Source organism: Tiliqua scincoides, chromosome 2, assembly GCF_035046505.1.
Source record: "Tiliqua scincoides isolate rTilSci1 chromosome 2, rTilSci1.hap2, whole genome shotgun sequence".
Classification (NCBI taxonomy): domain Eukaryota; kingdom Metazoa; phylum Chordata; class Lepidosauria; order Squamata; family Scincidae; genus Tiliqua; species Tiliqua scincoides.
Window position 1 is genome coordinate 108,896,491 of NC_089822.1, and position 19,049 is coordinate 108,915,539.

Here is a 19,049-nt window from a genome sequence, read left to right on the forward strand (position 1 = left end):
GGTGCTCTGCTCCCGCCCTCCGGAGGAAAACCTCGGCTTGTCGCTCGGGTTCCCCCAGCAGGGTAGGGTGTCCCGCCTGGAGTCGGGAGGCTGTGTCTAGAGGCTGGCCGGACGGGGGGAGGCAGCCACGCTTCCCTCCTGCCCAGCCCTGCTCCCTGCCGGGGGAGGGCAGGCCCGGAGTGGCTGCAGCCTCCCTTGCCTGGGGGCTGCCTGAGGGGGCGGGAGGTGGGCGACGGTTGGGCCCCGTGGGCGGCTGGGGGCCACGAAGCGCAGTGGCCTCGTCCCTGCTTGCGGGGCTCCGAGCCGGGCAGCCCTTTGTGGAGGCGGGCGGGCGGAGAGGCGGGGCTCCTGGGCCCTGCCCGGGGCGGAGGACGAGTCTGGCAGCCAGTTCCTGCTTCCCCTCGCAGCAGGCAGGCTCGCTGAGAACCGTCCTTGGTGACTCCTGTAAGTGAGAGCCTTCTCAGGGCTGCCTTCTCCAGTGCAGCTCAGGTCGGGCGCGGAAAGCCGCACTGTGGACTAGGCTGGTGGGGTTGGGTGGCCTGTGCAGGATCGCCTGGAGCTTCCTTCCCCTTCTTGGTGGGTGAGGCTGCAGACCCCCCCCCTCCATTCACTGTGGGGGGAAGGGACGGACTGCTCTACTCCAAGAGCTCTGCGCCTCGCTGTCAAGGAGCCTTTGGGTTTCCAGGAGGCTCTGCGCCTGTCAGCGATGCACGCAGCACCTGCACCTGCGGTGGCAGGTGAGCCAGAGCCTCCCCACCAGAGTCCTTCCAGAAGGTGCCCAAGCACCCACACTCTCCGTGCTCTGTGCATGGGTTGTGGGTGCTCAGGCGCCATGCATGGCAGCGGTGCTTTTTGAAAGGCTGTGGTGGGGAGGCTCTGCCTCACCTGCCACCGCTAGCAGCAGATATTTTGCTGCGTGTATTGCTGACAGGTGCAGAGTCCTCTGCCTGACCTGCCGCTGCACGTCCCTGCTGTGCAAGATCGGACAAGTGGAGCACTGATTGTGTATGTGAGTCAAAAAGAGCTTGTCTAGTCCAGGTTGGCAAAGAGAGAGTTAAAAAAGAGACCATTGTGTGCACTCTGGAAGTATTTCGCAAGAAAGAGGGAAAACTGGAGAGAAGAGAAAATGAGTTAAAAAAGAAAAAACAATGGGGGTGACATGGGATGCTTAGAAGGCAGTTCTTGTCTTTCCTTCCAAAATTCATTTTAGGTTCAGACTGGGCACAAACGTGCGTGATTGCTGCATTTGCAAAGGCTGACAATGAGTAGGATGTGTGTGGGAGAGCACACGCTTTCACAACATGATCAGGAGTTGGTGCTGCAAGTATGATTTAGCTTGCTTTAATTTAAAATGCAATGCCCTGCTTCTCCCCCGCCCCCCCCCAAAACCCCCTCTAGGCTAACAAGTCAAAACCAAAACCACTAAAATATATAACATATATACAAATATAATTCAATACAAATATAATTCGGTAACATGCAGCAGCTGGAGCTCAAATAGGGCAGTATTTATGTGCTAATAATTTAAAACTACAACAGAGTGAAGTAGTAACCAGAGAAACCTGCATTTTTTCCTGGATGGGAATGTAGATGGTGGCATATCAGATGGGATGGGAATGTAGATGGATGGGAATGTAGATGGTGGCATAACAGAATTGGCTAGTTAAATGGATCTTTTCGGACTGAAGAGCTGTTTTGCATTGTTCAGTTCAGCCTTAGACCAAGGAAGATGGACCCAGGAGCAGAGGTTGCTGTTTGTAATTGCATTGGCTTTAATATTGATAGTTGAAACTCAGCTTGTATCAAGAAGCATTTCTGTTTTGGATGAGAGAGAACAACCAAAACACTATCTGGACAAGATAGAACAGCTGTGGGTTAGGAGACTTGACTTGAGTGGTGGAGGGCAATATGTCTTTATTGGGCTCACCCTCAGGGATGACTTATGCCTCTAGATCAGGGGTCTCCAAACCCCGACCCAGGGTCCAGATGTGGCCCGCAGCAAGCCTCTATCTGGCCTGCAGCCAGCCCCTGATCCCCTGAGAGCCTCTGGCCCAGTTGACCAAACACAACCAGAGTTATGCTTGTGGGGTGGGGGAATGGGGGTCCCTTTAAGTCTGTGCTTTATTTCTTGGTCTCTGTTGGTGCTTGGAGAAGTCCTGGACATTTGAGCCCATTCATTTATTCATTCATCTAAGTTCCATCTCTAATGTAATTATTTAAATTTTATATTTAATTGTTTGTTCCAGTTGTGCAAGATATTTGATGTGGCCCTTCGGCTGAAAAGTTTAGAGATCCCTGCTCTAGATCTACCTTTGATCTTTGTGAAGTCACATGCTGTTCTGCACTGTGTAGAACATTGACAAAGGGGCAGCCTTAGGAACTGCAGGGGCCAATGCAAAACATTTTTGTTTTGCAGGGTCCTTACTCACCAGGATGAGCAGCAGTGGCGAGGCACCCAGCAGTGGCATCACTGCCAACTGCTTCAAGGGGGATTTCAAGCCAGTTACACATAGGGTGGGTTGGGAGGGCTGCCCAGCAGTATAGCTTTGCTTGCCATGCTCTCTCCCAACACCTCGGCATGGAAGATTTCTATACCAGAGCACTGACTACAGAGTGAGGTGCCAGTTGTGGCTATGGATGCTTTGCCCACCTCCCCAGTGCATGGCCTCTCCAGGCGTGGGCCCCAAATTGGTCAAATTGCTCTAAGACCTGCCTTGCATTATATAGTGTTACAGAAAAGCCAGATTTAACACAATGCGTCCACATAGCATCAAGGATTCTGTTTTAAGAGATTGCAAGTGTACACGTGTGTATGTATGTATTAAATTCAGAGTTCATTTTAAATTAAGTTTGTGTGTTTTTAGACCACTTTGCAGTTGTTCATGTTGTACATGCTATAACATGCTGTAACCCACTTCTGCATCTTGACCCACCTGTTGATGACCTATAGGTTGATGGACCTAATTTGTTTCAAAAATGCCCTTGGTGACATTTTACAGAGTTTTTAGTTGATACCTGGATCAAGCCTTCTCATCTTACGATGTTGATGAGAAGGCTAGACACCCTGTCTTGTGCTTTCAAGTCCAAATTGGCGTACTGAAGAGTGAGAAGTCATGAAACAGCAGGGACAGTGCTTAACTAGTAGAAGAGGGGGGTCAAATTCAACATTTCATGTTAGAGCTTATTTGAAGGCCCTTCCTACTCAAAGAAATTAAAAAATCTAACTTCACTATTACTATTGTATTTACTGCAAAGTGTGAATCATCTTGGTGGTCTGCTATGCCATAATTTGGAAGGTACCTGGAAGATGAAATTTCAGCTTGGCTATGCTTTAGAAAACATAATCTGTATTGAAGGTGTCATTGGTCTCTTGTTACTATGTTTACTTAGATCAGTTTCAGTTACTGTTACCTGAAGAGGCAAAGTACAAAAGAGGCAAAATAGGTTAATCTCTCCCCTTTCCAGGCTTTTAACGGCTTTCTGGGGAGGCTAGCTGCATAGGTTACAGAGATTGTCAAAGCTTTACTTAGGGCAAGGTGCTTTTGAACATAATGGCAGGGAATGGGAACTCTGACTAGGATTAGGTAGTTTGAGAACAACTTTGTATGTCAGGTTTTGTAGTAAAGTCCTAGAAATCCAAGGTTTCAAAGTTCTGTCTTCTGCTCCAGCTGCTACCTACACACTAGATTTAAAATCTGATGTCTACTGCATGAATTAGAAGAGGCTTTCTGAAACCAGATTCATGACTCCCAGAGATGAAAATTGTTTCCTCAAACAAAGAAGGGTAGTATCCAAATGAACTCAAATATACACATTACTAAATTTCAAGAATTTCACCTTGTTGCTTGCTGTCTGTTGTCCTTCTGTCTTGGCCAGCTAAAGCCTGGGGGAAGAAGGTATGAAGCCGAGAAAGGAGTAGTGGACATGGAAGATGGAGGTTTGTGCTGCAGCTTGCTGAGAATGCACTGACCAAGAAAATGAGCTGTTGAAGGCAAGGCAGCTGATACAAAGTCCACAAAACATAATTGGCTCGGCTCCCATGCAGTTAACTTGTTTCAACAATTCTGCAGAACGGATTTGAGAGATCTGGCAGCTGTCTACCTTATTGACATTGTGGCTAATACTTTCTGTGGCTAATACTTTGTGTTGGGGAAAATAACATGTAGCTTTTTGCAGGCAAACTTTGGTATTTATCTACCCTCACCTCCATGAAGCACCATTGCTGTACTAGTGCTCCAGTGGCAAGCATTGCCTTGCAAACTTTTGTTTGCATATGTACATGACACTGGGTGCCAGCCAGGAGAGCATTACCCAGGCTAGTCATGTGACACTTTTATTAGGCCGATGGTAAGAGGTGACAAGTCCCACAGGCCTCAAGGAAGGCCGCAGCTTTGTCTGTTACACTATCGCCCCTCCCCCCACCAAGGTACAAAAGAAAGACTTGATGAGTTGGCTCCACAAAAACCCCTTTGCTTTTCTATGTTAAGGTATAAAAAGCTGGGTCACAGACTCCTGGTGTTCCTTGTTCTTTGTCTATCTGCCTTGCTGTTTGTGCTGTCATTTGTGGACTGCTAGTGCTGCATTAAGCATCCCATTCTCTCCAGTACCCAAGGACCACTAGGTCTGTTGTCTCCCAGGAAAGGTATCATCCCCTAATAGATAATAATAAAACCCTAACTCGGTGCTTCCCAATCTTTTTAGCACTGTGACCCACTTTGTTGGCTATGTCTGCCAGGTTATGCCCCTGAATGCCTTGCAGCACCAACACTGGCACTGCTCTGCAACTTTTTCATGACCCACCAAAAATTGGGTCATGACCCACAGTTTGGGAACTGTTGCCCTAACTATTTCCAACCTCTCTTCCCCACTTCCCCTCTCTGAGTGCAACTGGACAGATCCGGTGCCTGCTGAGCAGCCATCCTTTTGTGTACTGTGGCTCTAGCACTTGTTGAGCTACCTTGCAACATGCCCCTTCCCCAGGAAAGCAGCTTCAACTACCTTGCCTTGTCATCTCTCCTTGGAATTAACTAAGGGCCCGATCCTAACCAGCCCTTGGGCCAGCACAAGTCGAAACTGAAAAACTGAGCTGGGTCACTGCTGAATTGTATTGCTGAACTATTTTGAGGGACTGTTCCTGAAGTACCCTCTGTGAACAGATCCAGATTCATTTGAGGAGCCCTACTATAACCCTCAAGTTCTTGTTAGGTACCAGGTTACTGGAAGGGAATGTTCCTAATCTCCGATGGTAATGAATCTAAATTGAGGAAACTAGTCTGTTAATCTGTCAGCCTCTGGTTTAAACAACCCCTTGGGAAACTAGTTAACATTTAAAATATTGACACATACAGGATTATTCCAGGATTAGCCTAATCCCATCCCACTACTGCTTAATTGTGTGGAGTGCTCCAGTTGCAGCAGTGGAGTTGTGATTCTGCTGTCCTGAGACAGAGTACCTGTGTTTTGAGAGAGGACCAGAGTTTATCTATCCACCCTTCCTATTTGAATCGGTAGGTAATAGAGGGGCTGAAGCATGACCAATGTGTTTGAAGTGTACTGATTGAAAAATGGCGCTTATGTGGTTGTCTTTGTTTTGGAATAGGATTGTGTCCTTAGCAGTTGAATGGATCCTACCACTGCTGCTGCCACCTCAGCCCTGGGAAGCTCCTCAACATGGCTGTTAGCCTTTCTGGGGACCCTCACAGTGACTCTTCTTGGAGCAGCTCACAGAATGGGACTGATCTACCAGATGTTGCACACGGTAAAACAAACATCAGTTGCTGCCTTTAGATATCTGTAATCCATCTGTAGGAGAATAGAGGATCTTGGAGAAGGTGGTCAGGGTTTAAACTGCATAGTCTCAAAGTGGGATCATGTTCACCTATTCACCCTTTACTGGGTCTTGAGTTGCTCCTGGGACTCAAAAGCATCTTTTGGTTCAAATTGAGTTTGTGGTAAAAGATTTTGTAGCTGGGGGCTTGCAAGAGACATCTAGACTTTAAAAATAACCTTATAGCAACCTCAGTAGGTTCCTTCAGTGTTCTTGCACCTCAGTAGAGGCTCAATAGAATTAGTAGAACGCATAATATTAAGCAGACTGTGATCTCTTAAATGCAAATCATATTCACTTTTAAAGTGACCCAGCTTAAACTTTTTTCAAGGATCCTTGATCTGGGAGAACCCACATAGGCACTTTTGCTAAATGCTTAGGCACCAAAAAGCCCTCAGCTGGGAGTGGGCTACAGAAGTTGTAAGCCTGAGGTGTCTGGTTCATCTCATGTGCTTTGCCCCTCAACCTTGTATATTGTGTTCTTTCTGTGAAGCCAGCATCAAGAGATGATCTTGTCCGTTGCAGGTGGACACGAAGAGCACTCGGCATGGCGGGGAGAGTGTAGCAGAAGTTCTGAAAGCTCATGGTGTGCGCTACATGTTCACCCTGGTGGGTGGACACATTTCACCCATTTTGGTGGCCAGCGAGAAGCTGGGCATTCGTGTTGTGGACACAAGGCATGAGGCAACAGCTGTATTTGCAGCCGATGCAGTGGCCAGACTCTCAGGTACCCACTTTGTGGCTGTTTTGTTCTGCTGGAGAGGGAGGGACAGAATGATGATGTTCATTCATCTCCTCTGCTGCAGGGACAGTGGGAGTAGCTGCAGTGACAGCAGGACCTGGAGTAACAAACACAGTGACTGCTGTGAAAAATGCACAGATGGCAGAGTCTCCTGTGTTGTTGATTGGAGGGGCAGCAGCCACACTGCAAAAGGTAAGTACATAAGCCACTCGCCCTGGGTTCATAGGAGGGGGAGGAGGAAGGAGCAGCTGAAACTTGCAGCTGTTGCCTGCTTTTATAAAGCTCTGGTCTTTCTGCATCTTCCACCATTGTGCCTGGGCTTGATACCCAACTCCCTCCCCAGCCTGAGGCAGCTATATGTCTAGAAGACCATTTTTGTACATGTTTCAGGAGGATAAGGCCAGCTGTAGCTGAAGGTTGACACTGTGAGTGTAAGAATGAGACCTCATATTTTCCTCCCTCTCCTCAGGGACGAGGTGCTCTCCAGGATATTGACCAGCTGTCCCTTTTCAAGCCACTCTGCAAGTTCTGTGCCTCAGTAAAGACTGTCCGAGAGATAGTCCCTGTGCTGCGAAAGGCCATTGCCATTGCCCAGTGTGATACTCCAGGTATGCCTCTTTGCCACTGACAAGTCTCTTCTGTACATCTCTGGATTGCTCAGCTGAGGTGCTTTGGCAAAGTAAAGGCTATCTATGCCCATGGAGTGCTGTTACTGCCATCACCAGGGTGGCTGGCTGCATCTCCTTTTGCCACCTGTATTGGCCCTCAGAACCTCTTTTTCTTGAGGCAATCTAGACCATTATGCTTCTGACAAGAGAGCTCAGTGCTGCCCCATGGGAATTAGAGCACAGAATCGTTGGCTTTCTGTGACAAGAATGGTCTTGATGCTTATAGCTGAGTAAATAAGGTTGTTTTTAGGGCATGCTTCTAATTTTTTTTGGCTTTGGGGAACAAAAGAGGCTTGTGCAGGTCCTTGTCAGTGGGGCTGTTGTTGATTGGGCCGACAGCATGTAGATGATGCAATTATACAACTCGCTGGTTATTTTGCAGGCCCTGTGTTTGTGGAGTTCCCCTTGGATGTGCTATACCCCTATCATTTAGTAGAGAGAGAGCTGATCAAGGAGGGGGCTTCCAAAAATCTGATGGGGAAGATTATTAACTGGTGAGTGAGTTTCTCTTGTCTATCATGAAGTTGTTAACTTTGCTTGAGGAGCAGAGAACTATCCAGATGGTGTTCTATTCCTCCACACTGTGGGAATGCCATAAATAGAAGTGTGACAAAATTATGTTTTATGTAGCAGACATTTAAAATCTGTCACATCTCTCAGGTTGCAGAATAATTTATGTAAATTTTTTTTGTATGTGCAGGTTATCATTTTCTTAATTAACAAACAGGGTAATATGCTTGTTACGCTGTATAATGTTCAAGGTTACAAAATTTTTGATGTGGTGTTAGGTTTTATACATGCATATGCCTGGCTGTGTTTCATGATTATTAGGGGATTATTAGGGGATTATTTGTCTGCACTCCTCTTTGGAGTGGAGCTGGCATGGCTCAAACTGTAGAGGATTTTTCCTCAGCTTTTTAAGTATGGCACTCTTAAACATGCTGACAGCTTTCCATGGATAGCTTCTGCCCTTCACTTACTTTAAACTGGCAACTGGTGCCACCCTGGGTGACTTATTACTTTTCTTTCTGTTAGTGTAAATGGCCTGAATATTTGCATGTTTCCTAAGATAGCTAGGAAGACTGAGCTTTATTGTTGCGAAATAGTTTGCACTTTTATTAGGAAATCTATAATACTTTATCAAAGTATTTTCACTTAATCCAATGCAATGAGCTAAATTTAAAACCTAACCCAGGCATGCAGAAAGTCCCCCAAAATTCATTGGGGGGAGCTGCCATTTTGGAAATGGTGGTTTTTTCAGTTTAGCTTTCAGTTTGTTAGGTTAGCTAACAGCATTCATATTTTTGAAACTAATCTGCTAAACTGAGCATTCTTCTTTGTGATGTCTGTGCAATCATTTATAAGGGAACTGTGTGGTACTCCATTACCTGGACTATTATAGCAACAGGTTCCAAGCAGCAACTTGTCCCCATATGCAGTGCTCTCCCCAGAAAGGTCTGCCTGGCACCTGTTTTCAGCCAGGTTAAGACCTGTTTGTTTACCTGAGTTTTTAATGAACAGTTGCTTTGATTTTTCTCTTAGATGGTTGGATATGTTTCTATTTATGACTTTGGCTGTTTTATAAACTGTCTATTGTTGCTTTGGACTCCACTGTCATGATTTTTATTTTCAGTTATATTTTATTTGATTTTGTGTTTTATGATTCTTCTATGACACTCTGGAAACTTCTTTTTTAAAGCTTAAAAATAGGGCATACACTTTTTGAACTCTATGTCCAGGCTTCTTGGTGACTGGTTAATGCTCACGTTTTGGGTAGCAAAACAAAAGCAGAGAACTTGGACTTCTGTGGATTCTGCTCTGTACCAGGCAGCCATAGCAGATTCTTCTATATATATTTTATTTATAGTAATACTAAAGGAAAAAACAATAAACATAAAATGCATTAAAAATAGATAATATACATTTAAAAAGAGAAAAAAATAACACAGAATATCTCTAAGTGTAGCAAGAGTGAAGCCAAAAAATTCCAATTACTTATTGCGTTTATATAAACGATCTAAATTTCAACCCTTACAAAAGCTATATCTCCAACAGTCCCTCTTATGACTAATCTTCAAATCCAGAATTGATTAAATCATTACTCTCTCTTGCAAAAAGTCAATTATTGGTTTCCAATTATTTAGAAAGGTCTTTGTAGAAATGGATAAACCTACGACTTTAAAGAGAAATCAACAAAGTCCATCGCTTTTGTCTACCATTTTTCTATTGATGGTATATCCCTGGTTTTCCAATATTGTGCATATTCTAGCCGCACTTATCACATATATGAACAAAATTTCACATCTTTCCCCACATATTCATCTATCATGCCCCACAAAAATACTTCAGGTTTCAATTGTACATTTGTTTTTAAAATTAACCATATCTATGCATATATCTGTGACCAATTTTTTTTGCTTCACATCACATATGGTAAAAAGTTCCCTCCTGTTTTTTACATTTCCAACACCTATTTGACTTCCATACATTTTTGCTAATTTGCTTGGCATCATATACCATCTATAAATCTTGTATACATTTTCCTTAATTTTACAGCTATGGCAGATTCTTAACCTCGTGGCCACATTCTTTTGTAGGTATCTGCGCAGCTATTTGGGGAACTTGTTTGCTGGGGCATGGGAAGTGCACGATTTTTCACCTCTGCCAGTGAAAATTCCACAGGCCACAAAGCAGCAGGTGAGACGACTCAGACATCAGCCAGCAAGCCCAACTTCTGTTGTGCTCAGTTAGCTAAGTCAGAGTGGGGAGCATCTTCCCTTTGTCCCTGCATGCCTTTCCTAGAGAATGGTAAGTCATTATTCCCTTTTGAAAGGGCTAGACTGGGAGAAAAATTGTCCCCTCTGTTACCTGCAAAGCCTGGACTTGCATCTTTTCAGCTGCCCTGGGTCCCTTTAGGGAGAAGGGCGGGGATATAAATAAAGTTTATTATTATTCATTGCCCCAGAATGGGCTGGAACTTCTCCTACCATAGGGGCTGTGCTGCTACTTGGAAGCCTTGGTCTTTTGTTTCCAGCCTCTGTCCTTCACCTAGTCATATTTCTGTGTGCAGGTGCAAGAATGTGTGGAGCTCATCAGCCGGGCCAAGAAGCCAGTCATCCTTCTTGGCAGTCAAGTCACTCTGCCTCCAACACCTGTAAAGGTGCTCAGGTGAGATGTGCTGCCTTGGAGGAGGCGTAGTTTGCAATTTTGGCTTCTTTAGGTCAGCCATTCTTGCACTTTAAAAAAAAAAATGTGCCAGGGCTCCTTAGGGGGCCATATGGCTCCCACTGAGACTTGCTGTTTTAGGCCACATCAGTATCTTGTCTGTTGTTCAGGAATGCTTTCTGTGCTTGTGATCCAGTACCATTGTTCAGCAAGGCTATCTCCTGAGATTGAAGGGTGGATCACTGCTGTGGTGGGTGACATCTGGAGATGGGATAGCCAGATTGACAAGGAATCCAGAACTGGGGTCTGCATCAGTGGGTAGAGATAGTGGGATGGGGAAAGGGTTAGCCTGCTCTTGATAACTGACAGTGAATGATTTGCTGCAGAACTCACTCGAGTGAAATCCTTCTCCCTGCTATCCTTACAGAGCTGCTTTAGAAGAACTGGGGATTCCCTGTTTCTTGGGAGGCATGGCCCGTGGCATGCTGGGGAAGAATAGCCCACTGCACATTCGTCAGAACCGCCGTGAGGCACTCAAGGAAGCAGATGTGGTCATTCTGGCAGGTATCTGGGCCTGTGGGATTCTTTCTTGCCTCTCCTGGAGGGCACATTCCTGAAAGCACTGGATCAGTGTAGAGGGAATTGTAGGAAGGCATGTATTGATGTGGTAGGGTGATTGCCTGATTCTCATAACTTTCAGGTATGGTCTGTGACTTTCGTCTGTCCTATGGGCGTGTCTTGAGTAAGCACAGCAAAATCATTGCCATTAACAGGAACCAGGAGCAACTACTGAAGAATGCGAATATTTTCTGGAACCCCCACCTGGCCATTAAGGGTGAGGGACTCCACCAGGGACTACAGTATGGGAGTTAGGGGGAGGGGTCCTGGGGATGGCATGAGTGGAACTGCTGGAGGAAAAGGGTGGTTATGGCCTGGCTTTGTGATATGGCCTTGGTTGCTAGTGACCTGGCAAAAAGATGCATGGACTGCATATGTATCCCACCACCCATCTCCCCTCCCCGTTACAGACTTACGCTTCTTTATCCACAGGGGATGCTGGCTCCTTCCTGGTTCTCCTGAGTCAAGGACTAAAGGGCTATTCCTGTCCTCAAGACTGGGTAATGAATCTAAAGCAGAAGGATCTCCTGAAGGAGAAAGTGAACAGGTTAGAAATCCTGCTGCTGTGTGGTTGCAGAAATTGTTCATGTGACCTGCCTTTGTGCAACACTGAGTAAGGCCAGGCGTGGGTATACCTCAGATCCATTTCTGACCCTTGTTCCTTTCCAGTGAGAAGGCAGAAGAGCGAACAAAACAGCATCTCAACCCGTTGAAAGTGCTGCACCATGTAGATCACTTGATCCCTGAAGACAGTCTGCTGGTTGCAGATGGAGGTGACTTTGTGGGGAGTGCTGCCTACATTCTACATCCCAGGGGGCCCCTGTCCTGGCTGGATCCAGGTAAAGAGACACTAGCAAAAACTGGGCACTGGATGGGAAAGTTTTAAATCGTATCTTTTGAGTGATCTGGGTTGCGGAGGTGGCAACCTCCACCTTCGTAATTCTCATGCCATTTTGATATCTTGCACAGCCACACAGCCAGCACTCTGCTGTAATATCAGGAGAAATGCTGCAAGACAGACACGTAGCAATGTGCCCAAACTCCATCAACAGTATTTCAAAATAGTGACAGCAACAGAGGCCAACCAGAGTTAAGGTCATCCTCATTACAGCACCACCCCTGCTTCCCTTACCTGCTCCAGGGCAAGAGAGAAACCAGGGAATCTGGTTGTTTGACTGTGACAGTATCTCGGCTAAGGGCAGTTGCCATAACCCCTCTCCTGCTCTGGAGCAGATAAGGGAAGTGCAAACAAGACTTTGTTAGCTTTGCAGAGGTGTCCAGGGTGTCTCTGCTAATGCTTGCTCATCACCCTTGCCAGGAGTCGCTAACCCACTTGCCATGGCAAAGTTGGCAATCAGAATTGTAGAAACCCACTCGTGCAGACTTTTGACCTGCCAGAGCCTAAGGAGTAAATGTTTCCAAGGAAGGCTGTGCTGCCTGACTTTCATGCCCAACCATGTTGCAGGATATTACCTGGAGAACATCTTTATAAAGAGGTTTCAGGAAGAACAAGGATAGAAAAAATAAGCAATTCTGCCTAGAAGGTAGAATTGAGGAGAAACCTCAGGAAGAGATTCTGCACTAAATTTGTCTGTATCTAGGACTTGTGTGCATGCACACGCCCCTTCCCCTGTTGGAATATGGAGCAGTGTTGAATTGTTGAATCTGTATCAGCAGGGGGCAGTAAGGCTATCTAGATCAGGGGTGCTCAAACTTTCAACTTTAGGGATGCTGGACCTTTAACAAGTGTATAGAAGAGAGAATTTCAGCAGGTGCAACTTGTCATCTGTGGGATGACAAGTTGCACCTGCTGCAATTCTCTCTTCTATACACTTGTTAAAGGTCCAGCATCCCTAAAGTTGAAAGTTTGAGCACCCCTGATCTAGATAGTGGTAGGGGCACCATGATTTCTTTTTTCTGTTCTGTTAATGCATGCTCTTTGGTTATCCAGAGTGCTATTAATAGGCCTTTTCTCTCTCCCCACATATAGCTACCTAGGCTACATAGATTATCCACTTCCATCCTTTCCTACAATGTTCTTTTTTAAAGGAAAATCCACCTCTCTTTGACTTTTGAATACAAGTCTCATGCAGAATTTCCTATCTGGATTTCTTGTGCAACTTTGTGCCTTTGTGCAACATGTACCTTTTCATGTTTTATCTCTGCTGACACCCCTCCCTCCTTCTGTTGGCTTGCAAAAGAAGTGTGGGCAGGACCTTGTTCCTTAATTATCGTGTGTTGACACAGGGCTATGGATTACCTTTATTTAAAATACCACACCCTCACCTTACATTCCCACTTTTGAGACATCCAATGTAGCTAATATCATAAAACCATCAATAATAATAAAAGACAAAACAAAGTCTGCTGTGTATGCTTAATGAACATATTTTTAACTATTTTAAATTTTACAAAAAAATGAAGATATAATATGGGAACTACTAAAGCCATAGGCTTGTTGAATCATGGCAGACTGTTTCTTCCCACTACAGGAGCCTTTGGGACCTTGGGAGTTGGTGGAGGCTTTGCCCTAGGAGCCAAGCTCTGTAGGCCAGATGCTGAGGTTAGTGCACAGTTGTGAGAAGCCGAGGGTGGGATATCTAGTGGAATGTCTTGACCTTAGAGATATCACTAGGGTAGAAAGCTGAGGATTCAGGCAGTCTTTTGACTTTTGTGAATTGTCTCCAGACTGAGCAGTCCTCCTCAGCCACAGCTGCTCACTCATGGCAAAGTCAGTATGGTGATAAAATCTCCTGGAATTCATTCCTCTTCACTCTCCTGGTCTTGGGCTACAGTACCTGCCCTATTTTCTTTTTTTTCCTCCTCCTCCTAGGTCTGGATTCTTTATGGAGATGGCTCTCTTGGTTTTAGCATCATGGAATTTGACACCTTTGTGCGACACAAGGTACTGTAACCCCACCTGGCTTCTGGGAACACAGCTCTTTTAGCCTCTACTGATGCAGAAAACAGCTAGAGATGGACAGGGAAAGAAAGCTGTGAGAATGATAGCTTTGTCTCAAGATCACTTTGGTAGTCCAGTAGCAGCTCTTTGTTTGTAGGTCATGTTGGCAATCTATTGTGGTGGTGGACCACATGAAGATGGGAGGTGTTCGTGGGTCAAACTTTCTTCCTCCCAGTCTTCAGTGCTTAGCCTGAAAATTCAACCATGATTTCTACCATTCTTGTTCTCGCTCTCTCTCATCTCCAAGCCATTCCAGGCAATATGGAAAAAAGCCTGAGATTGCTGGAGCAAAAGAAATGCAAGTGATAAATGATGGCTCCCTCTTTCCCTTGCTTGTTCATGTCTCCCCTGATCCCCCAAACCAGCCCTACATGCAGCTCAGGAATGGGAGACAGAGGGAAGAATGGGGACTCTGTCTTTCTCAGCCCTTTTGTGTTTCACCTAGTGTACAGGAAAGGGAGTCGGGCTGCACTGGGTCCATGGGCTGATTTGTGCAAAGGATTGGGGGAGGGGGGACTTGGTTCAGATGGCAATGAAGACTGCAATAGGTTCTTCTGTTTGCCTCATAACAGGGGCTTTGGGTTATAGCTTCATCCACAATTCTGTATACTAGTCATCCTCACTGTTGTTCAGTTGATAGTGAACAATAGTGTGCCTAATAGTGGGGGAGGACTGTGGATATAATTTCTCAACACTGTCCTGTTCTGTCAGACACCAGTCATTGCCCTTGTTGGGAATGATGCCTGCTGGAGCCAGATTTCCCGGGAGCAAGTCCCCCTGCTTGGAAGCAATGTTGCCTGTGGCCTCGAATACCTGGGTGAGTTGGCAAGCCTGAGTGATGTTAGGTGATGCATTGGTGTCACTACGGGGGTGCAGACAGCACCAGGTGATATGCATGGGGGGGTTACACCACAACTGGCCACAACTTTAAAAAACCTGGTATTTTCTAACAATACCATCATTTATATATCATTTGATGCAGAATTTCATGCACAATGCAATGAACCAAACCACACTGAAATACCTCTATTCTATCAAAAGTGATAGCCAAAAAACCAGTGGGCAGGGTAATGGTGCATCACCATGCCCACTGCCTGGGGTATTGCTCCCACTGCATGGGAGGAGGACCATCATGGGGGTGACCCGCTGGCCTCCTGCTCTGTGTGATGCAGAGCCTAGTGACACCACTGGTGTGATGTCCTGAACACAAGCTGGCACAGTGGAAGCAGAGTGGCTGATTGTATTGTTTGTACAGAGGGCTGTCAAGCAGGGCCAGGGAGGTAGTGCCTTGCCTGGTCTCTGGGATGGAACAAGTCTTGTTGCAGGACAAATTTCCCACACTTCATATCACAGATGAAATTGTCCAGTTAAGACACAACTACTTCCCTCTTACCAGCATAACTGACTGCTTAATGAAAGGCAAAGTATACGGCAACTTGTAGAACCACTGAAATAGAACTAGTCTGCTGCTTTATCAAATTTTATGGCTTCTAAAACAGAAGGGGAATAAATTTTTAAAAAGGAATTTATATTGTTTTGTGACATTGTATTCACTTTTCCTATAAACATAACAGATGCCAGTTTTGTAAGTATTCAGGAATTTAATTCCACATTGATGAGGTTGGGAAGGCTTGCTGAGCCCATATAAACCTTCTGATCTTGGAATGGGGCTTACTCATTTGAGCCTCCAGTTACCAGGCTTTAGAATTTTTTTAACAAGCTTTGGATTATATGAAGAACTTTGCATTTGGGCATATGCTGAGTCCTGTTCTCTCAGCATTGAGTAACACAGACCAAGGGAAATGAAACAGAGCTTGAGGAGGCAGTGCTCTTTCCCCTTTCTTATTCATGGTATCCTTCCTTGCAGATTACCATGTGGTGGCAGAAGGCTTAGGAGGAAAAGGCTTCCTGCTGTCCTGCCAGAATGAGGAACAAATGGATGATATCATCAGGACAGTGCAATCTGAATGCAAGCGTGGACGGCCTGTTCTCCTGAACGCCCTCATTGGGACAACAAGCTTCCGGGAAGGCTCCATCTCTGTGTAGGGGCTAGATGGAGTCTGCTGGACTTGGGGATTGACCTTATGACACAGCCTCTACAACAGTGATTGCTTTGCTTCCAGGCAAGAAGGAAATGCTTGTTCAAAGGTTTTCCCTGTGTTGGTGCCTAGGGCTGTCAGGGGTACTTGTCCCCCATCCTGGGTCAACAGGCCTTCCTGGAAGTTTCTGCATATACCAGCCTTCTCCTATTTGCTGAAGTCTTTGCTTGTCAGCTACAGCTCACTCTCTTTTTTGCATCCTGAATAGCATCAAAGATGGCAGCAGAGCTAATCTGTTGGTGAAGCCTTGGATCTGCTTTGATAGCAGTTTCTGCCTTTTGGTCAAATCCTAACACAGTAACCCTCACTGGCTAGCTGATGTTTTGGTTGCCATAGTCTGGACCAGAGAAGATGCCTGCCCCAGCCTGTCTGCCAAGCACATGTGCCCAAATCAGAACAGTGGGCCACTGCAGATATAAAGGGTTCCACTTTCAACCATGTTCACCTACACCATGGTAGGTGTAGTTGCAGAGGTAAATCTGTATATTAGGAAGGACAGCTCTGGCTGCAAACCTACCTTGTCCTGCCCTTCCCTCACCCTACTTTCTGAAAGAAGACTCTTCATTTTCTTTGCTGGTCCTACAGAAATATTTCTTAGTTTTTCCAGTTTGCTCTCCCTGTTTTTGCTTGTGGAGGCATCTGGCTATGCTTATTTAGCAGTGGGATGTGCAAAGAACTGGTCAGGCTCATAGAACAGCCTTTTGAACCAACTCTTACCTTGTCTAGGTGAGCTTGGACTTGATCTCTTCCCTCCTCCAGCTCTTCTTTCAGGTTTCATCAACTGTTCCTGTTCCGATAAGCGACAGTCTTTGACCCGTAAACAATTCCCCTCTTTTGGTAGTAGTTCATTTGTTCCCCTGATGGTTCATCAGCCCACCATTATTGAAGGTTCAGAGACTGACATGGCCTCTGTATGGGTGTGGGCCCTGGTCCAGTGTCTAGTCTTGTTTAATGCCACCCATGATCTCATCAAAAACACTCAGGGGAGGAGGCAGCACATAGCCTGAGTGGGTGCCCCCTCTGTTGTTTTTGCACTGTTAAACACTACCCACTAATTTTGGGAAGAACAAAGGCAAATAAACAAAAAGGATTCTTTCTACCTCTTGGCGTGTTGTCTCCTTTGAGCTGTTCCACTTTAGGGCCAATAGCAAGGGTCAGATTCTCTTCCACTAGCCAACCCACAACTGTTCCTTGTCACTGGTGCATACAGCAAGGCTGCTGTTTTAGTGTGGCTGGAATGGGGTCCTGCAACATGACCCTATGGATGTGTATTCAGAAGCAAGACCCCTTGAATTTCATGGGGCTAACTCTCAAGTAAATGTGTATTGCAGCCCAGGTCTTTTAATTTGTCAAGACAATGGACACATCACATGCAAAGAAATTTAGCATAGCAAAATAAAGAAGCCAGAACAATGTGGTGATGATGGAACAGCTACAACAAACAAGGACAGTCTTTGCTACTTTAGTTCATCTGAGCTCAACAACAACTTCTATCAGTGAGCTAGTTGCAGATGAACTGAGCTCTGTAACTTGCTTAGCGATATTCTGAATTGCTGAAGCCACTGCAAAAGTCACTTTGTGGGCTTCCTGATCCAGTCTGTGTAGTTGCTATTATAATTCTTAAAGTGCGGGCTTGAATGGCATTCATCTCCTTTTGTCGTGCATAACCACAAATGTAGATAAGAGTCTCTCTATAGATGTGAGCCCAGCATACTGCTTTTGTTGGAGAAACCTTCTTGTGCCTGATATAAGTCGATCTCACAGATAAGTTGAGGACAGGTTTTGAGCAAAAAAACCATGGAATTATCTATGACCCTTGGATAAGTCAGGGGTTAAACTTAGGGGGGTGTCTGACTATAGTTTTGTCTGATTTTACCGGAGGCCAGATCCTGAAAAATAATTTACCACTAATTGTTACCTAAGAACTGAACAGTCTCTAATTTATCAAAAACATAGTGTAAAAGATACATTTTTATTCTTTTTAAATTCTGGTCTTCACCACCTTTTTGTAAACACTATCCGTGCACTGTAAACAACATACCAGTAGAACAGTGGTTCCCAATCTGGGATTCATGTACTGCTAGGGGCACTCAACAGGACCTTTAGGGGTACTTGAAAAAGAATGGCAGAAAAAGGCAGGACGTGCTCCAGAATGCTTTGCAGGGCTAGCAAGGCAGGAAGGAAGGTAGCTACCCTGTTTCCCCAAAAATAAGACCTTCCCCAAAAATGACCTAGTGTATTTTTTGAGAATTGCTGAAATATAAGGACCTAGTTGTGATCAGGGCTGGGATGGGGGGCGGAAGGAGTCCTCGGGCGGGGGCAGGTGGACAATGTGATTGGGAATGCTGCACTCCCATGCGTGTCACCTAGAAAGCGCCTGCTGTGCTACCTTGGGTAGAGGACACTGAGGAGGAGCTGAGGTGGGAAGCAACAAGCAAGGCAACCCTGCCTGAGGCTCGCCACACTTCCCAGGGAGTAAGTCCCATTAACTATAAAGGGACTGACTTCTGGAAAAAAAAAAAGACCTAGTGTGCTTTTTTTGAGCCAAAAAAATATAAGACAGTGTCTTATTTTCTGGGAAACATGGTAGTTGGCTGTGAAAGCCCCACTAATAGCTAGTTTTTGGACATCAATTCATCTATGAACCAGTGATTGAAAACCAGTACAGTAAAAAAGCTGAAACATAATATGGAAAGTGATCCATCACTCAATTTCTCAGCACACTTCTGGTGCAAAACAGTGCAAAGGCAGTCTTCTGTTCTTCAAACAGATAAAAAGAAAACACTGTGATAAATACATGGAGTCTGGGCTTTCATATAGAGGAGATGAAGGCTTGTATTACAAACATTTTTGCTAATATGAAGGGTACAATTTATGGAAATGGGCTGCTAAGGGATATGCAAGTGAAGAAGGTTGGGAACCCCTGCAGGAGATCCATGAATCAAATCCACCTTTAAGGTGTCTGGTT

The 19,049-nt window shown here is 45.4% G+C and overlaps 2 protein-coding genes across 6 annotated transcripts in view; one reads left to right on the top strand and one right to left on the bottom strand.

Annotated features, from left to right (window-relative positions):
- ILVBL (ilvB acetolactate synthase like) lies at positions 1–17,180 on the top strand. 5 transcript variants are annotated; one of them, XM_066615853.1, is made up of 16 exons: positions 1–62; positions 5,600–5,758; positions 6,353–6,554; positions 6,634–6,761; positions 7,039–7,177; positions 7,620–7,731; positions 9,835–9,934; positions 10,308–10,405; positions 10,830–10,966; positions 11,103–11,237; positions 11,453–11,567; positions 11,690–11,859; positions 13,513–13,583; positions 13,854–13,925; positions 14,694–14,799; positions 15,850–17,180. In XM_066615853.1, the coding sequence occupies exons 2-16, from the start codon at positions 5,621–5,623 to the stop codon at positions 16,026–16,028; spliced, it is 1,902 nt and encodes a 633-aa protein (XP_066471950.1). In that variant the 5' UTR covers positions 1–62; positions 5,600–5,620; the 3' UTR covers positions 16,029–17,180. The 5 variants fall into 5 exon arrangements, with proteins under 5 accessions (XP_066471950.1, XP_066471953.1, XP_066471952.1 ...); XM_066615856.1 differs by lacking the exon at positions 1–62 and adding an exon at positions 135–225; XM_066615855.1 differs by lacking the exon at positions 1–62 and adding an exon at positions 907–1,009.
- LOC136638650 (uncharacterized) overlaps positions 9,187–19,049 on the bottom strand; it is a 15,887-nt gene continuing 6,024 nt past the window's right edge. Inside the window, exons 3-5 of the mRNA XM_066612683.1 lie at positions 16,799–16,868; positions 11,437–11,547; positions 9,187–10,708 (exon numbers count right to left, since the gene is read on the bottom strand). Coding sequence (XP_066468780.1) covers positions 16,859–16,868 — 10 coding nt within the window. The 3' untranslated portion in view covers positions 9,187–10,708; positions 11,437–11,547; positions 16,799–16,858. The remainder of the gene's footprint in view (positions 10,709–11,436; positions 11,548–16,798; positions 16,869–19,049) is intronic.